Genomic DNA, 16,805 nt, shown 5'->3' with positions numbered 1-16,805 from the left:
TGGCAGGGCGGGCAGAAGGAATAATTGGGTGATGGGCATTAAGGTGGGCACTTGATGTAATGAGTGCTGGGTGTTATACACAACTAATAAATCACTGAACTACAACTCTGAAACTAATTTTAAAAATGTTTTTAATTTGTCAAAGCAAGACAGAGGGGCCTTTTTGTGAAGTGGATTGACTACATGGTTTGGCTTCAAACAACACTTGGTTCAAGTTATATTTTACCAGTTACCTTATTTTTCTAAGTTACCATAAGATGAACAAGTACACATGTTATGAAGTTGTTACTACATACATTAACTGAAAAATTATATGAAAATGAACATAATTTGTGTCTAATGGAAATTCAGGTACTAAGGGAATAGAGAAGTCAGATACTTCTTTCCAATCAACAGTCAAGAAATGCTCCTGTAAGGGGCTGCATTTGGACCTAGAGACCCAGGTGAAGGGAGAAATATCAAAGACTGAGGTACTGGATTGTAAGATGTGATCATAAAACAATTGACAGGAAATGGGCAATTTGTATCATGGCAGGCATGTTGGGACTCTGAGGTATAGAGTCTGTGTGCTTTCATGAACTGAGTAAAAGATCTAAAACTGATGGCCTTCCCAAGTGGTGGTTGCAAAGAATCATTATCAAATATCCAAGCAGCTGACTTGGGAATTGGCTAGCCAGGGAAGGGTGACCTAAAGTTGGGTTAAAGTCTATGACATTCCCATTCTTTAGAGGACACAGAGCAGTCATGGCCAGTCCCCTTAGCTACACAAACCAGGAGCCAGCCCCGCTCACCAGCATGCCTGTAAATACTGCCGCCAAGCCTTGCAGACTGCTGTGCCAGGGATGGCCCCCCATACCAGCAAAACACCAGCAAACCCACACCAACTATGACCCAACCACAACAGCATTCATCCCTCATAAGGGATACCCTGAAGGCACCTGGCTCAGGTATGTTTGTGCTACTGGGTGCCACAGGACACTTTCTACATAAAACTACTCCATTAAGACCAGGAAACACAACTGGCCAGACATATCTAATGCATAGAAACAAACACAGAGTTAGGCACAATGATGACACAGAAGAATCTGTTCCAAATGGAGGAACAAAAAACTTTCAGAAAAAGAGCTGAACAAAAAAAAGATATGAAATCTATATGAAATAAAAAGTTCAAAGTAATGGTAATAATGATGCTTATCAAACTCGGGAGGAAAATGGATGAATAGTATGAGAACTTCAACAGAGAGATAGAAAATGTAAAAAAAAAAATAACCAATCAGAGCTGAAGAATACAATAACTGAAATAAAAAATATATACCAGAAAAAATCATAGCAGATTAGATAATGCATAAGAATGGATCAGCAACTGGAAGACAGAGTAGTGGAAATCACAGTTGGAACAACAGAAAAATAATATTAAAAACAACAGTTTAAGGGACCTGTGAGGGGCACCTGGGTGGCTCAGTCATTAAGTGTCCGCCTTCGGCTCAGGTCACCATCGCAGAGCCCTAGGATCAAGCCCCACGTTGGGCTCTCTGCTCAGTGGGAAGCCTGCTTCTCCCTCTCCCACTTCCCCTGCTTGTGTTCCCTCTCTCGCCATGTCTCTCTGTGCCAAATAATAAATAAAATCTTTTTTTTTTTAAGGGACCTCTGAGACAACATCATGCATACTGACATTCACATTATAGGGGTTCCAGAAGGAGAAGAAAGAAAGGAACAGAAAACCAGTTGAAGAAATAATGGCTAAAAACATCCCTAACCTCGTGAAGGAAATAGACGTACAAGTCTAGGGAACACAGAGAGTCACAAATAGGATGAACCCAAAGAGACCAACACCAAAACTGACTATACTCAAAGTGTCGATAGCTAAATATGAAGTGAGAATTTTAAAAGCAGAAAGAGAAAAAAAAACCTAGTTATGTACAAAATAACCCCCATAATAGTACACTGGTAAGCATGGCTATTATCAAAAAGGTAAGATATAACTAGTCCCATAAGAATGCAGAAAAAAAATGCTCATGCACTGTTGGGGGAAGTGCAAAAAGGTAAAACCACTATTAAACACAGCATAGAGATTCCCCCAAAAATTAAAAATAAAACCACCATCAGATCCAGCAATTCTACGTCTATTTATCCGAAGACAATGAAAACACTAATTTGAAAATGATACGAGCCCCCTTGTGTTCAATGCAGCATTATTTACAATAATCAAGATATGGAAGCAACCCATCTATCAATAGATGAATAAAGAAGGGGAGATGAACCATGAGAGACTATGGACTCTGAAAAAAACACCCTGAGGGTTTTGAAGGGGGGGGGGTGGGAGGTTGGGGGAACCAGGGGGTGGGTAATAGGGCGGGCACGTATTGCATGGAGCACTGGGTGTGGCACAAAAACAATGAATACTGTTACACTGAAAAGAAATAAAAAATAAATAATAATTTTAAAAAAACTTTTAAAAAGTAGGTACAGTATGAGATTAGCAAAAATAAAAGTTATAATGATATAATACAAAAAAAGAATATATATATATATATATTTGTGTGTGTGTGCAACAAAATATTATTCACCCAATAAAAAGACTGAAATCTTGCCATTTGCAACAACTTGGACAAATCTAGAGGACGGTGCTAAGTGAAATAAGTCAGACAAAGAGAGACAAACACTGTATCACTTCATTTATACATGGAATCTAAAAAACAAAAGAAACAAAACAAAACATGAGCAGGATCATAATACAGAGAGCAATCAGGTAGTTCACGGAGGGTATTAGGGTGGGTGGGGAAGGGAAATGGTTGAAATAGGAGAAAAAGATTAAAAGGCTCAAACTTTCAGTTCTAAAGGGCATGAAAGTTACAGCTTAGGGAATATAGTTAACAATATTGTAACAGCTTTCTATGGTGACAGATGGTAGCCAGATTTATCCTGATGATCACTTTAGAATGTTCAAAAACTATGTCCTTGCATGAGCAGTTCACTAAATTAGCATGAAATTAATTATTGTATGTCAATGATATTTGGGCAACAAAATAAATCAAAATAAACTTGAGGGGAGAGAAGATATTCATGATGTTGGGGTGCTCTGAGATAGTTGTCTTTTAGACAAATGGAGGCACTAAGGGAGTGTCCAAATCAAAGCCTTATAGGTTCAAGGAAAGAAACTAGACCCAGATGTCCTTGCCTTGTACTCTATCCTCAGTGCTACATGGGACATAACAAGGTAAGCCCTCAGAGGGGTTGCAAAGCCAGGGACAGAAAATTATTATCTATCTGGACACCTACAAAAGGCTAAGGACATGTTGCACGATGCCCAGAATGTTGAGGACAGGGATGTGGGGCCACTTGGGGAGAGAGAAGATATGTAATTCCTCTGGATCCTTGGAGATAATCCTGCACAAAGTTAATGTGCTTTTCTTCTTATTCTCTCCCCCGAGAAAACACCAGAGATTTAGTGACACAGCATCAGAGGATACTCCCATGAGGGAAGCAAGGGTTGTAAGTATCTATAGCTTGGGAAGCATGGTAAGAATCCATGCAAAGGAGAATTCAGATTTAAGAAGCATTAGATTTTCTACAATCAGACACATTTTCTGTATGTGGCCTCTTGGCAGTTTGTCTTCTTTCTCACCAACCATTCCAGGGAGCAGAATACATGAGGCAAGACTTTAATGTCCTTCCCAGGTAAGAAATGAACTTTGAGAATGCCTGATAAGAAGGTGTGAATATCTGATCTCAGACAGATAATTTTTCATTACTGGACACTAAGAGAGCTAACTTATCTTTGAGCTAAATGTTGAGATCTCTCTCTCTCTCTCTCTCTCTAAGTATATATATATATATTTCTGCAGTTGAATCTTTCTTTACCCAGTCTACTTGTGAGTCACATTCCCCTGACCTCAAAATATGAAATATCAACCAAAGAACATGAAAATTCACTCCCTCTCTCTCACTTTCCTTTCCCCGTCTTTCTTTGCCCTGGACCTATTTACATTCAATTCAACAGTTTTGTATGCCTTTCTTACTTCCACTGCAAATTATATGGAAAGAAGCATCTTGATTTAAAAGAATGGTTCTTTCTCAAATTTTTCATTTAAATTCAATTTGGTTAACATACACTGTATTATTAGTTTCAAGGGTAGAATTTAGTGATTGATGAGTTGCATACAATACACAGTGCTCATTACATCAAGTGCCTTCCTTAATACCCATCATCCTATTATCCATTCCCCCCACCTTCCTCCCCTTCAGCAAACCTGTTTGTTTCCTAGAATTCAGCATCTCTTATGGTTTGCCTTCCTCTTTATTTTTTTTTTTAAGATTTTAGTTATTCATTTGACAGAAATCACAAGTAAGCAGAGAGGCAGGCAGAGAAAGAGGGGAAAGCAGGCTCCCACTGAGCAGAGAGCCCAATGCGGGGCTCTATGCCAGGACCCTGGGATCACGACCTGAGCCGAAGGCAGAGGCTTTAACCCACTGAGCCACCCAGATGCCCCTCCCTCTCTATTTTCATCTTACTTTATTTTTAAAAGGATGGTTCTTCATCAACCACAAACTAGGTGAAATAGCTATTTCATAATTATCTAGATGTACATTAGCCAACTAGCCAAGGATAATCTTTATGAGAAGCCAACCTGAATCTGATTCATAGACTGCATCTGTGTTTCCTGCGATTATCAGCAACAGACCAAGGAAGAGGAAACAGGAATCAAGCCTTCTCTCCTCCTTTTCCTCCTCCTTCTCCATCTCACCTTCAATCTGTTTGTTTTTTAATTAATTTATTTGTTTAAGAGCGAGTACATGCTCGGTGGGGAGAGGCAGAGGGAGAGGGAGTCAGAGTCTTTAGCAGACTCCAAGCTGAGGGTGGATCCCAATCTGGGGCTGAATCTCATGACTCCAAGATCATGACCTGAGCCAAATCCAAGAGTCAGACTCTTAACCAACTGTTTCACCCAGGTGCCACCACTTCAATCTGTTTTCTATAGATCTGTGTCTCAAAAATTCTGAAAGAACAAGTGAAAATACACCCTTGGCTCTGATTTGTTCATATTCAGGAAGAAAAACTTTAGAGTAAATGCCCTATTAGAACTGCTCATTCTAAGAACCAGATGGAAAGATGCATGTCCTAGAGGACATAAGAACCATTAACTGACAGGATCTTTTATCTGTAGGTGCATACAAGTCCATGGCAACATCCAACCTGACAAGACTCTCTGAATTCATCCTCGTAGGACTGTCCTCTCGCCCTGAGGACCAGAAGCCACTCTTTGCCCTCTTTCTTATCATGTACCTGGTCACCTTGGGGGGGAATCTGCTCATCATCTTGGCTATCCGCTCTGATCCTAAACTCCAAAACCCCATGTATTTCTTCCTGAGCATCTTGTCCTTTGCTGATATCTGCTACACAACAGTCATAATCCCCAAGATGTTAGTGAACTTCTTATCAGAGATAAGGACCATCTCCTATGCCGAATGTCTGGCACAGATGTATTTCTTCCTGGTCTTTGGAAACATAGACAGTTATCTCCTGGCAGCTATGGCCATTGACCGCTATGTAGCCGTTTGTAACCCTTTCCACTATGTCACTGTAATGAACCACAGACTCTGTCTGTTGCTAGTGGCCTTCTCCATAGCTTTCTCCTGCCTCCACTCCCTCCTACACGTCCTCCTGGTGAATCGGCTCACCTTCTGTGCATCAAATGTTATCCAACATTTCTTCTGTGATGTCAACCCTGTTCTCAAACTGGCCTGTTCTTCCACCTCTGTCAACGAAATTGTGGCCATGACAGAAGGACTGGCTTCTGTGATGGCCCCATGTATCTGCATTGTCATCTCTTACCTGAGAATCCTCATTGCTGTCTTCAATATTCCCTCAGTGGCTGGAAAATGCAAAGCTTTCTCCACCTGTAGCTCCCATCTCACTGTAGTGACTCTGTTTTATGGGAGTATTGGCTATGTCTATTTCCACCCTTTGTCCAGGTATACTGTCAAAGACCGAGTAGCAACAATCATCTACACTGTACTGACATCAATGTTGAATCCATTTATCTACAGTTTGAGAAACAAAGACATGAAACGGGGCTTAGAGAAACTGATAAGCAGGATTAAGGCTCAAATGGATATGCTTCCTACTACACGAGCCAACAAAATCCATGGATCCTGATTACAACGTGTGGGTGCGGGTGTATGTGCTCATGTACACACACCTGCACAAACTCACAGGGGCACACACATGCACACACACACCAGCATGTGAGAACTTTTTTTGGGAAAAATATACTCTTTGCTCAATTGTAGCTGTACCCCTGTACTTTTCTAACCTGTGGTCTCTGTCACACCATGGTTCATAGTACTTTCCATGTCTTGGTATGTATGCTACAATGTAGATCACCTCAATATTTCTCTATCCCAGAAAATCACATTCTCTTTATTCCTTCCGTATTTATATGGAACCCTCCATATTTCCTTCATTTAAAAATTAAATTATGCTGAGTGATATGTCAAGCAGAGAGAGTCAATTATCATATGGTTTCACTTATTTGTGGAGCATAACAAAGAACATGGAGGACATGGGGAAATGGAGAGGAGAAGGGAGTTGAGGGAAATTGGAAGGGGAGATGAACCATGAGAGACTATGGACTCTGAAAAACAACCTGAGGGTTTTGAAGGTGCAGGGGGTGGGAAGTTGGGGGGACCAGGTGGTGGGTAATAGGGAGGGCATGTATTGCATGGAGCACTGGGTGTAGTGCAAAAACAATGAATACAGTTATGCTGAAAAGAAATTTTAAAAAAAAAAGAATCACAAAAAAACAAAACAAAACAAAAAATTCATCCAAGTTTGGTCACTTGAATTACAAAAGAATTTTTGTACATTTATGTAGAAATCTATATATGTGCAAAAATGTTTTGCCTTTATAACCACTCTGTTCTATCTGAAATAGAAGTTTTTTTGTAAGTGGTTGGGTGAATGTGTGTGTGTTACCTCCCTACTGAACTAGGAACTTCCCAACTGCAGAGCCTGTGTCTTCTGATCATGCCATGATACAACAATAGTCCCTTTTATTAATTCTCTCAACAGCTGGATATCCTGGGCTCTGGAATCATTAGATTCACAAAACCTAACATCAATCACTTCACTATTAGTAAGCCAGCTCTGTGCCTCTGTATGGATGCTGTTCTCTATCTTCCTGCCTTTCATAAGCTCAGGTTGCATTCATCAAACAACACTTCCTGAAACTCCTTGCCTGTGTGCTCCTCTCTCTAAAGATGCCTGTATTTCCGTGTTTTCTATTTGTTACTTTTCTCAGAATGAAGGAAAATTTGTTCTATGTAATCAGAAATGCTTCCTATGTCTACTGATGACAGAGTCAAAAATCAATGGATGTATTATATGTTGGCTAACTGAACATAATAAAAAAAAAGAAAAGAAAAATCAATAGATGTAAACTACTAGTAGGAAGCTTTCAGTTTACAAAGCCTCATTAAAAAAAAAAAAAAGGTTCTCATAAGAGACTATGCACTCTGAAAAACAACCTGAGGGTTTTGAAGGAGCGGGGGTGGGAGGTTGGGGGAACCAGATGGTGGGTAATAGGGAGGGCACGTATTGCATGGAGCACTGGGTGTTGTGCAAAAACAAATGAATACTGTTACGCTGAAAAAAATAAATTAAAAAAAAAAGGTTCTCATTCAGTTGGAAAGAGAATTACCTAAGAAAGCAGTTCAATAAATTACTTTACACTTAAGAAATTTTTTTATACTTAAGAACAGCAACAAAGTGAGATTCTCTCTTTCTATCCAGGGTTTGCATTTTAGAGATGGAAATGTCTAAGTCAATCACATTAATCTCTCATGGTATTTCAGACAAAAAATAGATGGATATGATTATCTGTTTTGTGTGTGTTGAGTTTGAGAAGTTCTTTATAGATCCTGGATATCAACCTTTTGTCTGTACTGTCATTTGCAAATATCTTCTCCCATTCTGTGGGTTGCCTTTTTGTTTTGGTGACTGTTTCCCTTGCTGTGCAGAAGGTTTTGATCTTGATGAAGTCCCAAAAGTTCATTTTCACTTTTGTTTCCTTGGCCTTTGGAGACATATCTTGAAAGAAGTTGCTGTGGCTGATATCGAAGAGGTTACTGCCTATGTTCTCCTCTAGGATTCTGATAGATTCCTGTCTCACGTTGAGGTCTTTTATCCATTTCGAGTTTATCTTTGTGTATGGTGTAAGAGAATGGTCGAGTTTCATTCTTCTACATATCGCTGTCCAGTTTTCCCAGCACCATTTATTGAAGAGACTGTCTTCTTTCCATTGAATATTTTTTCCTGTTTTGTCGAACATTATTTCACCATAGAGTTGAGGGTCCATATCTGGGCTCTCCACTCTGTTCCACTGGTCTATGTGTCTGTTTTTATGCCAGTACCACGCTGTCTTGGTGATCACAGCTTTGTAGTAAAGCTTGAAATCGGGTAACGTGATCCTGCCAGTTTTGTTTTTGTTTTTCAACATTTCCTTAGCAATTCGGGGTCTCTTCTGATTCCATACAAATTTTAGGATTATTTGCTCCAGCTCTTTGAAAAATACCGGTGGGATTTTGATCGGAATGGCATTAAAAGTATAGATTGCTCTAGGCAGTATAGACATTTTAACAATGTTTATTCTTCCAATCCAAGAGCATGGAACAGTCTTCCATCTTTTTGTGTCTTCTTCAATTTCTTTCATGAGTGTTCTGTAGTTTCAAAAATGGGCAGAAGATATGAACAGACACTTCTCCAATGAAGACATACAAATGGCTATCAGACACATGAAAAATGTTCATCATCACTAGCCATCAGGGAGATTCAAATTAAAACCACATTGAGGGGCACCTGGGTGGCTCAGTGGATTAAGCCACTGCCTTTGGCTCAGGTCATGATCTCGGGATCCTGGGATCGAGCCCCGCATCGGGCTCTCTGCTCCGCAGGGAGCCTGCTTCCTCCTCTCTCTCTGCCTGCCTCTCTGCCTACTTGTGATCGTCTCTCTGTAAAATAAATAAATAAAATCTTAAAAAAATAAAAATAAAACCACATTGAGATACCACCTGACACCAGTGAGAATGGCCAAAATTAGCAAGACAGGAAACAACGTGTGTTGGAGAGGATGTGGAGAATGGGGAACCCTCTTACACTGTTGGTGGGAATGCAAGTTAGTGCAGCCACTTTGGAGAACAGTGTGGAGATTCCTCAAGAAATTAAGAATAGAGCTTCCCTATGACCCTGCAATTGCTCTGCTGGGTATTTACCCCAAAGATACAGATGTAGTGAAAAGAAGGGCCATTTGTACCCCAATGTTTATTGCAGCAATGGCTACGGTCACCAAACTGTGGAAAGAACCAAGATGCCCTTCAACAGATGAATGGATAAGGAAGATGTGGTCCATATACACAATGGAGTATTATGCCTCCATCAGAAAGGATGAATACCCAACTTTTGTAGCAACATGGATGGGACTGGAAGAGATTATGCTGAGTGAAATAAGTCAAGCAGAGAGAGTCAAGTATCATATGGTCTCACTTATTTGTGGAGCATAACAAAGAACATGGAGGACATGGGGAGATGGAGAGGAGAGGGAGTTGAGGGAAACTGGAAGGGGAGATGAACCATGAGAGACTATGGGCTCTGAAAAACAACTAGAGGGTTTTGAAGGGGCGGGGGGTTGGGAGGTTGAGGAACCAGGTGGTGGGTAATAGTGCACGTACTGCATGGAGCACTGGGTGTGATGCCAAAACAATGAACACTGTTATGCTGTAAATAAACAAATTTTAAAAAATAACATATAGAAAAACAAAACAAAAAAATAGATGGATAATTTTAATTTTAATAGATGGATAAGTTTTAAATAATGGAATAAGGAGCCTTTATATTCCTTTGATTTTGCCTAACCTGGGCAAGGCAGATTCTGCGTGAGGATATATTCCTCAATTTCATTCCTTTATTCCATGTATGGCAAATTAGTTTGACTTACATGCCAATTCTCAGTTAATAAGGACATCCTGTCTTGCTATAGTGAAAAAACTTGTGTCAAACTCTGGGCTGAATACAGAAGGATAAACAAAGATTGATTAGAGTGTCTGCTATGGCTGTGGGTACAAGAAGTACTGGTACATATATAACACGTGAATTTTCACAGTCATTGTAAGCCTCAGGCCTTAGCCATCTGTGAATGGATTTTTTTTCTGTATCTTCATTTCTATAGTTCAATTTATTTTTTGTTTTGGGCCTTCAGTCTGTCTAATTGTATCCCAATTCTGACTTTTCTCAACCCAATGTAGTATTTTCTCACTGAATTTTTATTTATACTTGAGCCGCATTCATCCATTTCCCACCTCTCATGGGTATCATTGCTCCTTCCAATTCCCATTTCTAAACTCTCAGGACTTACACAACTTCCCCCTGATGTCTTCAAAGACACAACAGAATTTTGGGGGGGTTTGTTTGTTTTTGTTTTTGTTTTTTTGTTTTGTTCAGATTAGTCTGTACTTTGGTACAGACTATGCTGACTCAGTTGCTGACATCTGAACTTTTGCCATTCATCTGTCACCATGAGTGATGGCTAGGCCTCGTTTATGAGATTGATGACTGCTGCACGTGACTTATTATGCTCTGTAATGATCCAATGGTGATATCAGCTGTGGACAACATGAAGGGTTCTTGCCACAGCCCTTTGATGTTAGTCTAGTCTCTCCACCAACCTGGATTCTTTTTCTCTCACTCATCTATTTGAGTTTTTTTTTTTAACTTACATTCAATAGATTAACATATAGTGTATTATTAGTTTCAGAGGTAGAGTTCAATGATTCATCCATTGTATATAACACCCATTGCTCATTACATCATGCACTCCCCTTAAGGCCCATCACTCATCTATTTGACTGAGTCACTCTAGCTCCTTGAAAAATGTTTAAATAACCTCCAGGAAAATACTGAGGGCAATGTCCAGTCCTCTGCTGTCTAAAACTACAGTGCCACCATTTTCTATTGCTCTTTTTTAATTTTGAGAGCTAAAGGAGCACAAGTACAATCCTCATATTGGGGTTAGAGCACATATCCAATCTACTATCAGATTCACAGACTTAAAGGATCTTGCAAGAAATTCTCTAGAGTTATCTAAATGTGTTCCACTGCTTCGATTTCTCTTTCATCTCTTCCCTGGGATATACGTGGATTCCAAGTGATGACTCTTAAGAGCTAAGAATTTGGTGCATAACACATTGGGGTTTTAGACGGAATTGTTCCCCATGATTTCATAAGTTGACATCCTAACCCTCTCATATCATCTCAATGTGACTTATTTGAGGATAGGGTCTTGAAAGAGGTAATTAAGTTAAAATGATGTCATTCGGGTGGTCCCCAATCCAAGATCACTGGCGTCCTTATACGGAGGAGAAGGTTAAAACACAGCAATGTCTACAATAGCCAAACTATGGAAAGAACCTAGATGTCCATCAACAGATGAATGGATAAAGAAGATGGGGTATATATACACAATGGAATACTATGCAGCCATCAAAAGAAATGAAATCTTGCCATTAGCGATGACATGGATGGAACTAGAGGGTATCATGCTTAGTGAAATAAGTCAATCAGAGAAAGACAACTATCATATGATCTCCCTGATATGAGGACATGGAGATGCAACATGGGGGGTTAGGGGGATAGGAGAAGAATAAATGAAACAAGATGGGATTGGGAGGGAGACAAACCATAAATGACTCTTAATCTCACAAAACAAACTGGGGGTTGCTGGGGGGAGGTGGGGTTGGGAGAGGGGGAGGGGGTTATGGACATTGGGGAGGATATGTGCTATCATGAGTCCTGTGAAGTGTGTAAACCTGGCGATTCACAGACCTGTACCCCTGGGGATAAAAATACATTATATGTTTATAAAAAAAAAATTGGAAGGGGAGGCAAACCATAAGAGACTATGGACTCTGAAAAACAACCTGAGGGTTTTGAAGGGGCGGGGGTGGGAGGTTGGGGGAATCAGGTGGTGGGTCATAGGGAGGGCACTTATTGCATGGAGCACTGGGTGTTGTGCAAAAACAATGAATACTGTTACGCTGAAAAAAATTAATTAAAAGTTCAAAAAAAAAAAAAAACACAGACACACACAGAGGTAAGATCTTGTGAAGATACAGATAGAAGACTATAAGCCAAAAAGAATGTCCTCAGAAGAAACCAACCCTACCAATACATTGCCCTCAGACTTCCAGTTTCCAGAACTGTGAGAAAATAAATTCCCACTGCTTATTCACCAAATCAATGGCACTTTGTCATGGCAGCCCCAGAAAACTAATATGATATATTTGATAATTCTGCTGCTGAGAACTGAAAAGTACTGGGGTGTGTGGGCAGCTCAGTTGGTTTAGCATCCAACTCTTGATTTGGGCTCAGGTAATGATCTCAGCGTTGTGGGACTAAGCCCCATACCAGGCTCCTTGCTCAGCTCAACATAGGGTCTGCTTATGATTCTCTTCTTTTTCCTCTGCTCATCTCCCTACTCATACTCTCTCTCTAAAAGAAATAAATTCTATTTTTTAAAAAAAGAAGTGGGTGGCTCAGTGGGTTAAAGCCTCTGCCTTCAGCTCAGGTCATGATCCCAGGGTCCTGGGATCGAGCCCCACATCGGGCTCTCTGCTCCATGAGGAGCCTGCTTTCTTCTCTCTCTCTGCCTGCCTCTCTGCCTGCTTGTGATCTCTGTCTGTCAAATAAATAAATAAAATCTAAAAAAATTAAAATAAAAATAAAAAAATTAAAAAAGAAGTGGAAAATAAGTGGTGCCTAATCCCCAAATTTTTAATTCAAAATATCTGTTTGCCATAAATCTTCCATTTTGGCAATGAAATCTGTTTTCAAAACCTGAAGGTCTCTGATTCATGGATTATCTCAGAGAACATAAAACTGGGAACTTACCATAACCTCCAGATCACCTAGAAATTAAGACCCAGAACTCAACTAGTGAGAGACGGGGGTGAAAAAGTCAACATTACAACAAAAAGACAAGGGAACACCAATTAAACTGAAGCCTCAAGTAGGTAAGGAATTAATGTGACCACAGGAGCTTTGAAGATGTCTCTGCCATTGGTCTCATGAGTTATGTGGGAAATCTAAGAGGGTCTTACCTTCCTGTTAAGCTTTGAAAGAGAAGAATCTGTGACAGCTCATTATCCTGCCTTCTTCTAACACAGGTTAAGGTCAAAGCTGAATAGCCAGTTTCTCCCTAGTAAGATTTTACTTGACCTGACTTGAATTTAACTCAATTGCCTTTCCATTCATTTCTAACATTAATAATTAGAAGTCTAATTAGAAACATTAATAACTAAAAACTATAGAGAACAAACAGATGGGTACCAGGGGAGAGGTGGGTGGGGTCATGGGTTCAATAGGTGATGGGGATTAAAGAGTACACTTGTGATAAGCACTGGGTGTTGTATAGAAGTGCTGAATCATTATATTATATACGTGAAACTAACATTACACGGTCTGTTAACTAACTGGAATTCCAATAAAAACTCTCCAAAAAGAAAAAAATAATTAGTGTACCACCTTAATTTATAAGAAAAACAAAGAAAGATAAGGCCCTTAGATGCACTGCTAAATCCACAAAAAAAGAAGGAACCAAGTACAACCAAGATGTAAAAAGAAGTTAAAGAAATAGCAAATCATTCTTCATACAGTTTAACTACTGTACTGATATCTATATGTCATACAAAGGGAATATAAATGCTACGTATGAGTATCTGCTTAGGGTTCCTCTCGCTACAGGAGATTTCAGACAGGATCATTTTGCACAAAAGAAAACTGTGGGTGTTTCAGGGGCCCCAAATTTTCACCAGTACATTCTTTTTTTTTTAATATTTTATTTATTTGACAGAGAGAAGTCACAACCAGGCAGAGAGGCAGGCAGAGAGAGAGAGGAGGAAGCAGGCTCCCCGCGGAGCAGAGAGCCTGATGTGGGGCTCAATCCCAGGACCCTGAGATCATGACCTGAGCCGAAGGCAGAGGCTTTAACCCACTGAGCCACCCAGGCGCCCCTTCCCCAGTACATTCTTGATGAGTTTTAAAGGGAAGAGGAGTCCTGAGATGAGATGAGACTGGGGACTGTGAGGCTGAAGGTGCCCGTGGGAATTCATCTGTGCTGGGCTGGCCAAAGTGCACCTAGACATGGGACTTCCACTGGGAAGTTAATCTGTTGTACCAGAAAAGCAGCTAAGGTCTAAAGCCAAGGATAAAGGTTCTAATCCCTACATTCTAAAGAATGTTCTAGCACTGATAATCCAAACCCCACCCATCAGGGCTCTTGAAAATCACCTAGCACAAGCTCTACTACCACCAACCACCACCCAAACCTCCTGCTTCCATTTTGCCATTTTTCCTCAGGTGGCATTTTCATTAATAACCTCACAGAAAGAGGCAGCTGAGTTGTAGAAGGAGAGACCCAAATTTTCTTGTGTTCCCTGGTCATAATGCCTTCATAATTTCCATCATCTTGTGGGTTAACACTGACCTTTTATCATACATTTTTAATAGATTTAAAAATACCAACCAATGTACACCAAGTTATCATGGTAATGTGAGGATAACTAGCATAAATCAATCACCTACAATTATGACTGATAGGAATTAATGACCTCATCTTAAAGAAGAGGAAACTGAAATTCAAAGAGGTGAAATGACTTGCCCAAAGTCACCAACAACTAAAAGGTAAACAGAATTCAAACTCAGAACTGACTAATTCTGAATCCCAAGTGCCTACCCAACAGCATGGGAAGAAATGGGAGCTATTTGTGACCCCACCTTAACTTTTGTGAGGATATCCTCAAGAATAGCCATAACTTCCCCCAGAATCCTTTCTTGGCTCTTATTCCAGAAGAGTTCTGAACCAGATGACTAATATTCTGACTAGGATATCAACACTTTTATTCTCAATGTACAGCATGTTTCTCTGACTACACAACAAAATGGATGTGGCTGGGTAGTCTGTTTCTTTGACTAGGGAACAGTGCTGTGATCAGCTTTGGCCATGGTTATATTGAGAATGACCTAATGTGCTGAGAGGATCCAAGCTTAATTCCCAAGCAACTAATCACAAGAAGACAAACTTTTACCCCAGAACTCTATTTAATTAGGCTGTAAGAAGTTACCCTCAGTGGTTAATTAGCATCAAAATAAAGGATCCTGGAGGTTCACCAGAAAGATCTCCCCAGAGCCTCATTAGTAAAGCTGAGATTGGACCCCGTCCCTCTGAGGGAGCTTCTACCATGATAGTCATTCAGAAACTTTTCAGGCACAATGTCATTAGTGAGTTCTCCTGCTTTCCCCTGGGCTCCTATCAAGGGGCCACATTCTGCTCTGATTCTAGAAATGTAATTGAGGATGCCATAACTCGAAGCCTTTGCCTCCTCCCATCTGCGCCCATTCATGTAAGGGCAACACTGGAAGGAGCTACTGAGTAATCAGTTTAAGAGGGAAACAATGTTTAAACCAGTTCTAGCCAGAACTTTTCCCTTATATGCTTTGAAGAAAATTATCTTGAGGCTTAGAAATCAACTCCCCCAATCCTTTTGGTCTCCCAATTAAAAACCTTTGCAAATAGTGTCTACTTTATCTAAAGCTGTGGTTCTCAGCCTCCTCTGCATGTGAAGCATCACCTGGGGAGCTTTCAAAATGATCCTGATGCCCAGGACCACACCCCAGGACAACTAAATCAAAATCTCTAAGATGTAACCCAGGTATCAGTGGTTTTAAAGCTCCCAGGTGATGCCAATGAACACCCAAGGTTGTGAACCACTGATCTCTTTAGGGGAACCCAGTTGGCTTGAGAAATTTGGTAGTGCCACTGTTGTGATTTTAAGGTTTAGCATATTAATGACCTTTTTCCCCTGTCTCCTAGATATGTTTTTATATATCATGAGGTATTTATTTAAGGTTTTTATATGTCATTATGTGATGCTAAGAGAGGACACAAAGAAGGCACTGTGTTAAAAATACTTTAACTCTATTTTTCACCTCCCACATTTCTTTCTGCTTTTTTTTAATCTTCTGAGGATACAGATAATACATGAATACAGTCTAGTTGTGAAATATCCAAACAATGAATCCTGGAACACTACATCAAAAATTAATTATGTACTGTATGGTGATTAACATAACATAATAAAAAGAGAGAGAAATTTAAACATTAGTTATAATGTACAAACTAAAAATCTCTCCTGAGTTTCACCCACAAACCTGTTAGAGAAAGATATCTTTACATATACAAATATAAAGGTTAAGAGCACTTGTTGTGATGAGCACCAGGCTTTGTGTGGAAATACTGAATCACTATATTATCACTATATTATATCACTATATAACACTAACTAGCATTAAAGTTTTAATTTAAATTTGAGTTAATGTTAGTATAATATTAGTTGATGAGCACCAGATGTTATATACAACTAATGAATCACTGAACACTACATCAAAAGCTAATGATGTACTATATGGTGGCTAACTGAACATAATAAAAAAAAACTTTAAAAAAAATTTTTAATACTCTTTAAATAGAAAAAAATTAAGAGGATTGAAATCACACTAGAAAAATATATTACCTTTGAACTTGACTTTCTGTCTAACAAGATGTCTTAAGGATGCTTCCAGGTCATTACTATCTACAATACACTATTTTTTTTTTTTGACTCTATGGTCAACTAAACTTTGACAAAGCAGGAAAAAATATCCAGTGGAAAAAAGTCTCTTCAGTAAGTGGTGCTGGGAAAATTGGACAGCTACATAT

At 39.6% G+C, this 16,805-nt stretch overlaps 1 protein-coding gene across 1 annotated transcript; it reads left to right on the top strand.

The window, feature by feature from the left end:
- The first annotated feature begins 5,179 nt into the window (after nucleotides 1–5,179).
- On the top strand, nucleotides 5,180–6,157 carry LOC123952530 (olfactory receptor 1L3-like). The gene has a single exon (XM_046021810.1). The coding sequence runs from the start codon at nucleotides 5,180–5,182 to the stop codon at nucleotides 6,155–6,157; it is 978 nt and encodes a 325-aa protein (XP_045877766.1).
- The last annotated feature ends 10,648 nt before the right edge of the window (nucleotides 6,158–16,805 follow it).

Source organism: Meles meles, chromosome 11 (assembly GCF_922984935.1).
Source record: "Meles meles chromosome 11, mMelMel3.1 paternal haplotype, whole genome shotgun sequence".
Lineage (NCBI taxonomy): Eukaryota > Metazoa > Chordata > Mammalia > Carnivora > Mustelidae > Meles > Meles meles.
The sequence above is the reverse complement of the archived record's forward strand: the minus strand, read 5'-3'. Positions and strand labels throughout refer to the sequence as shown.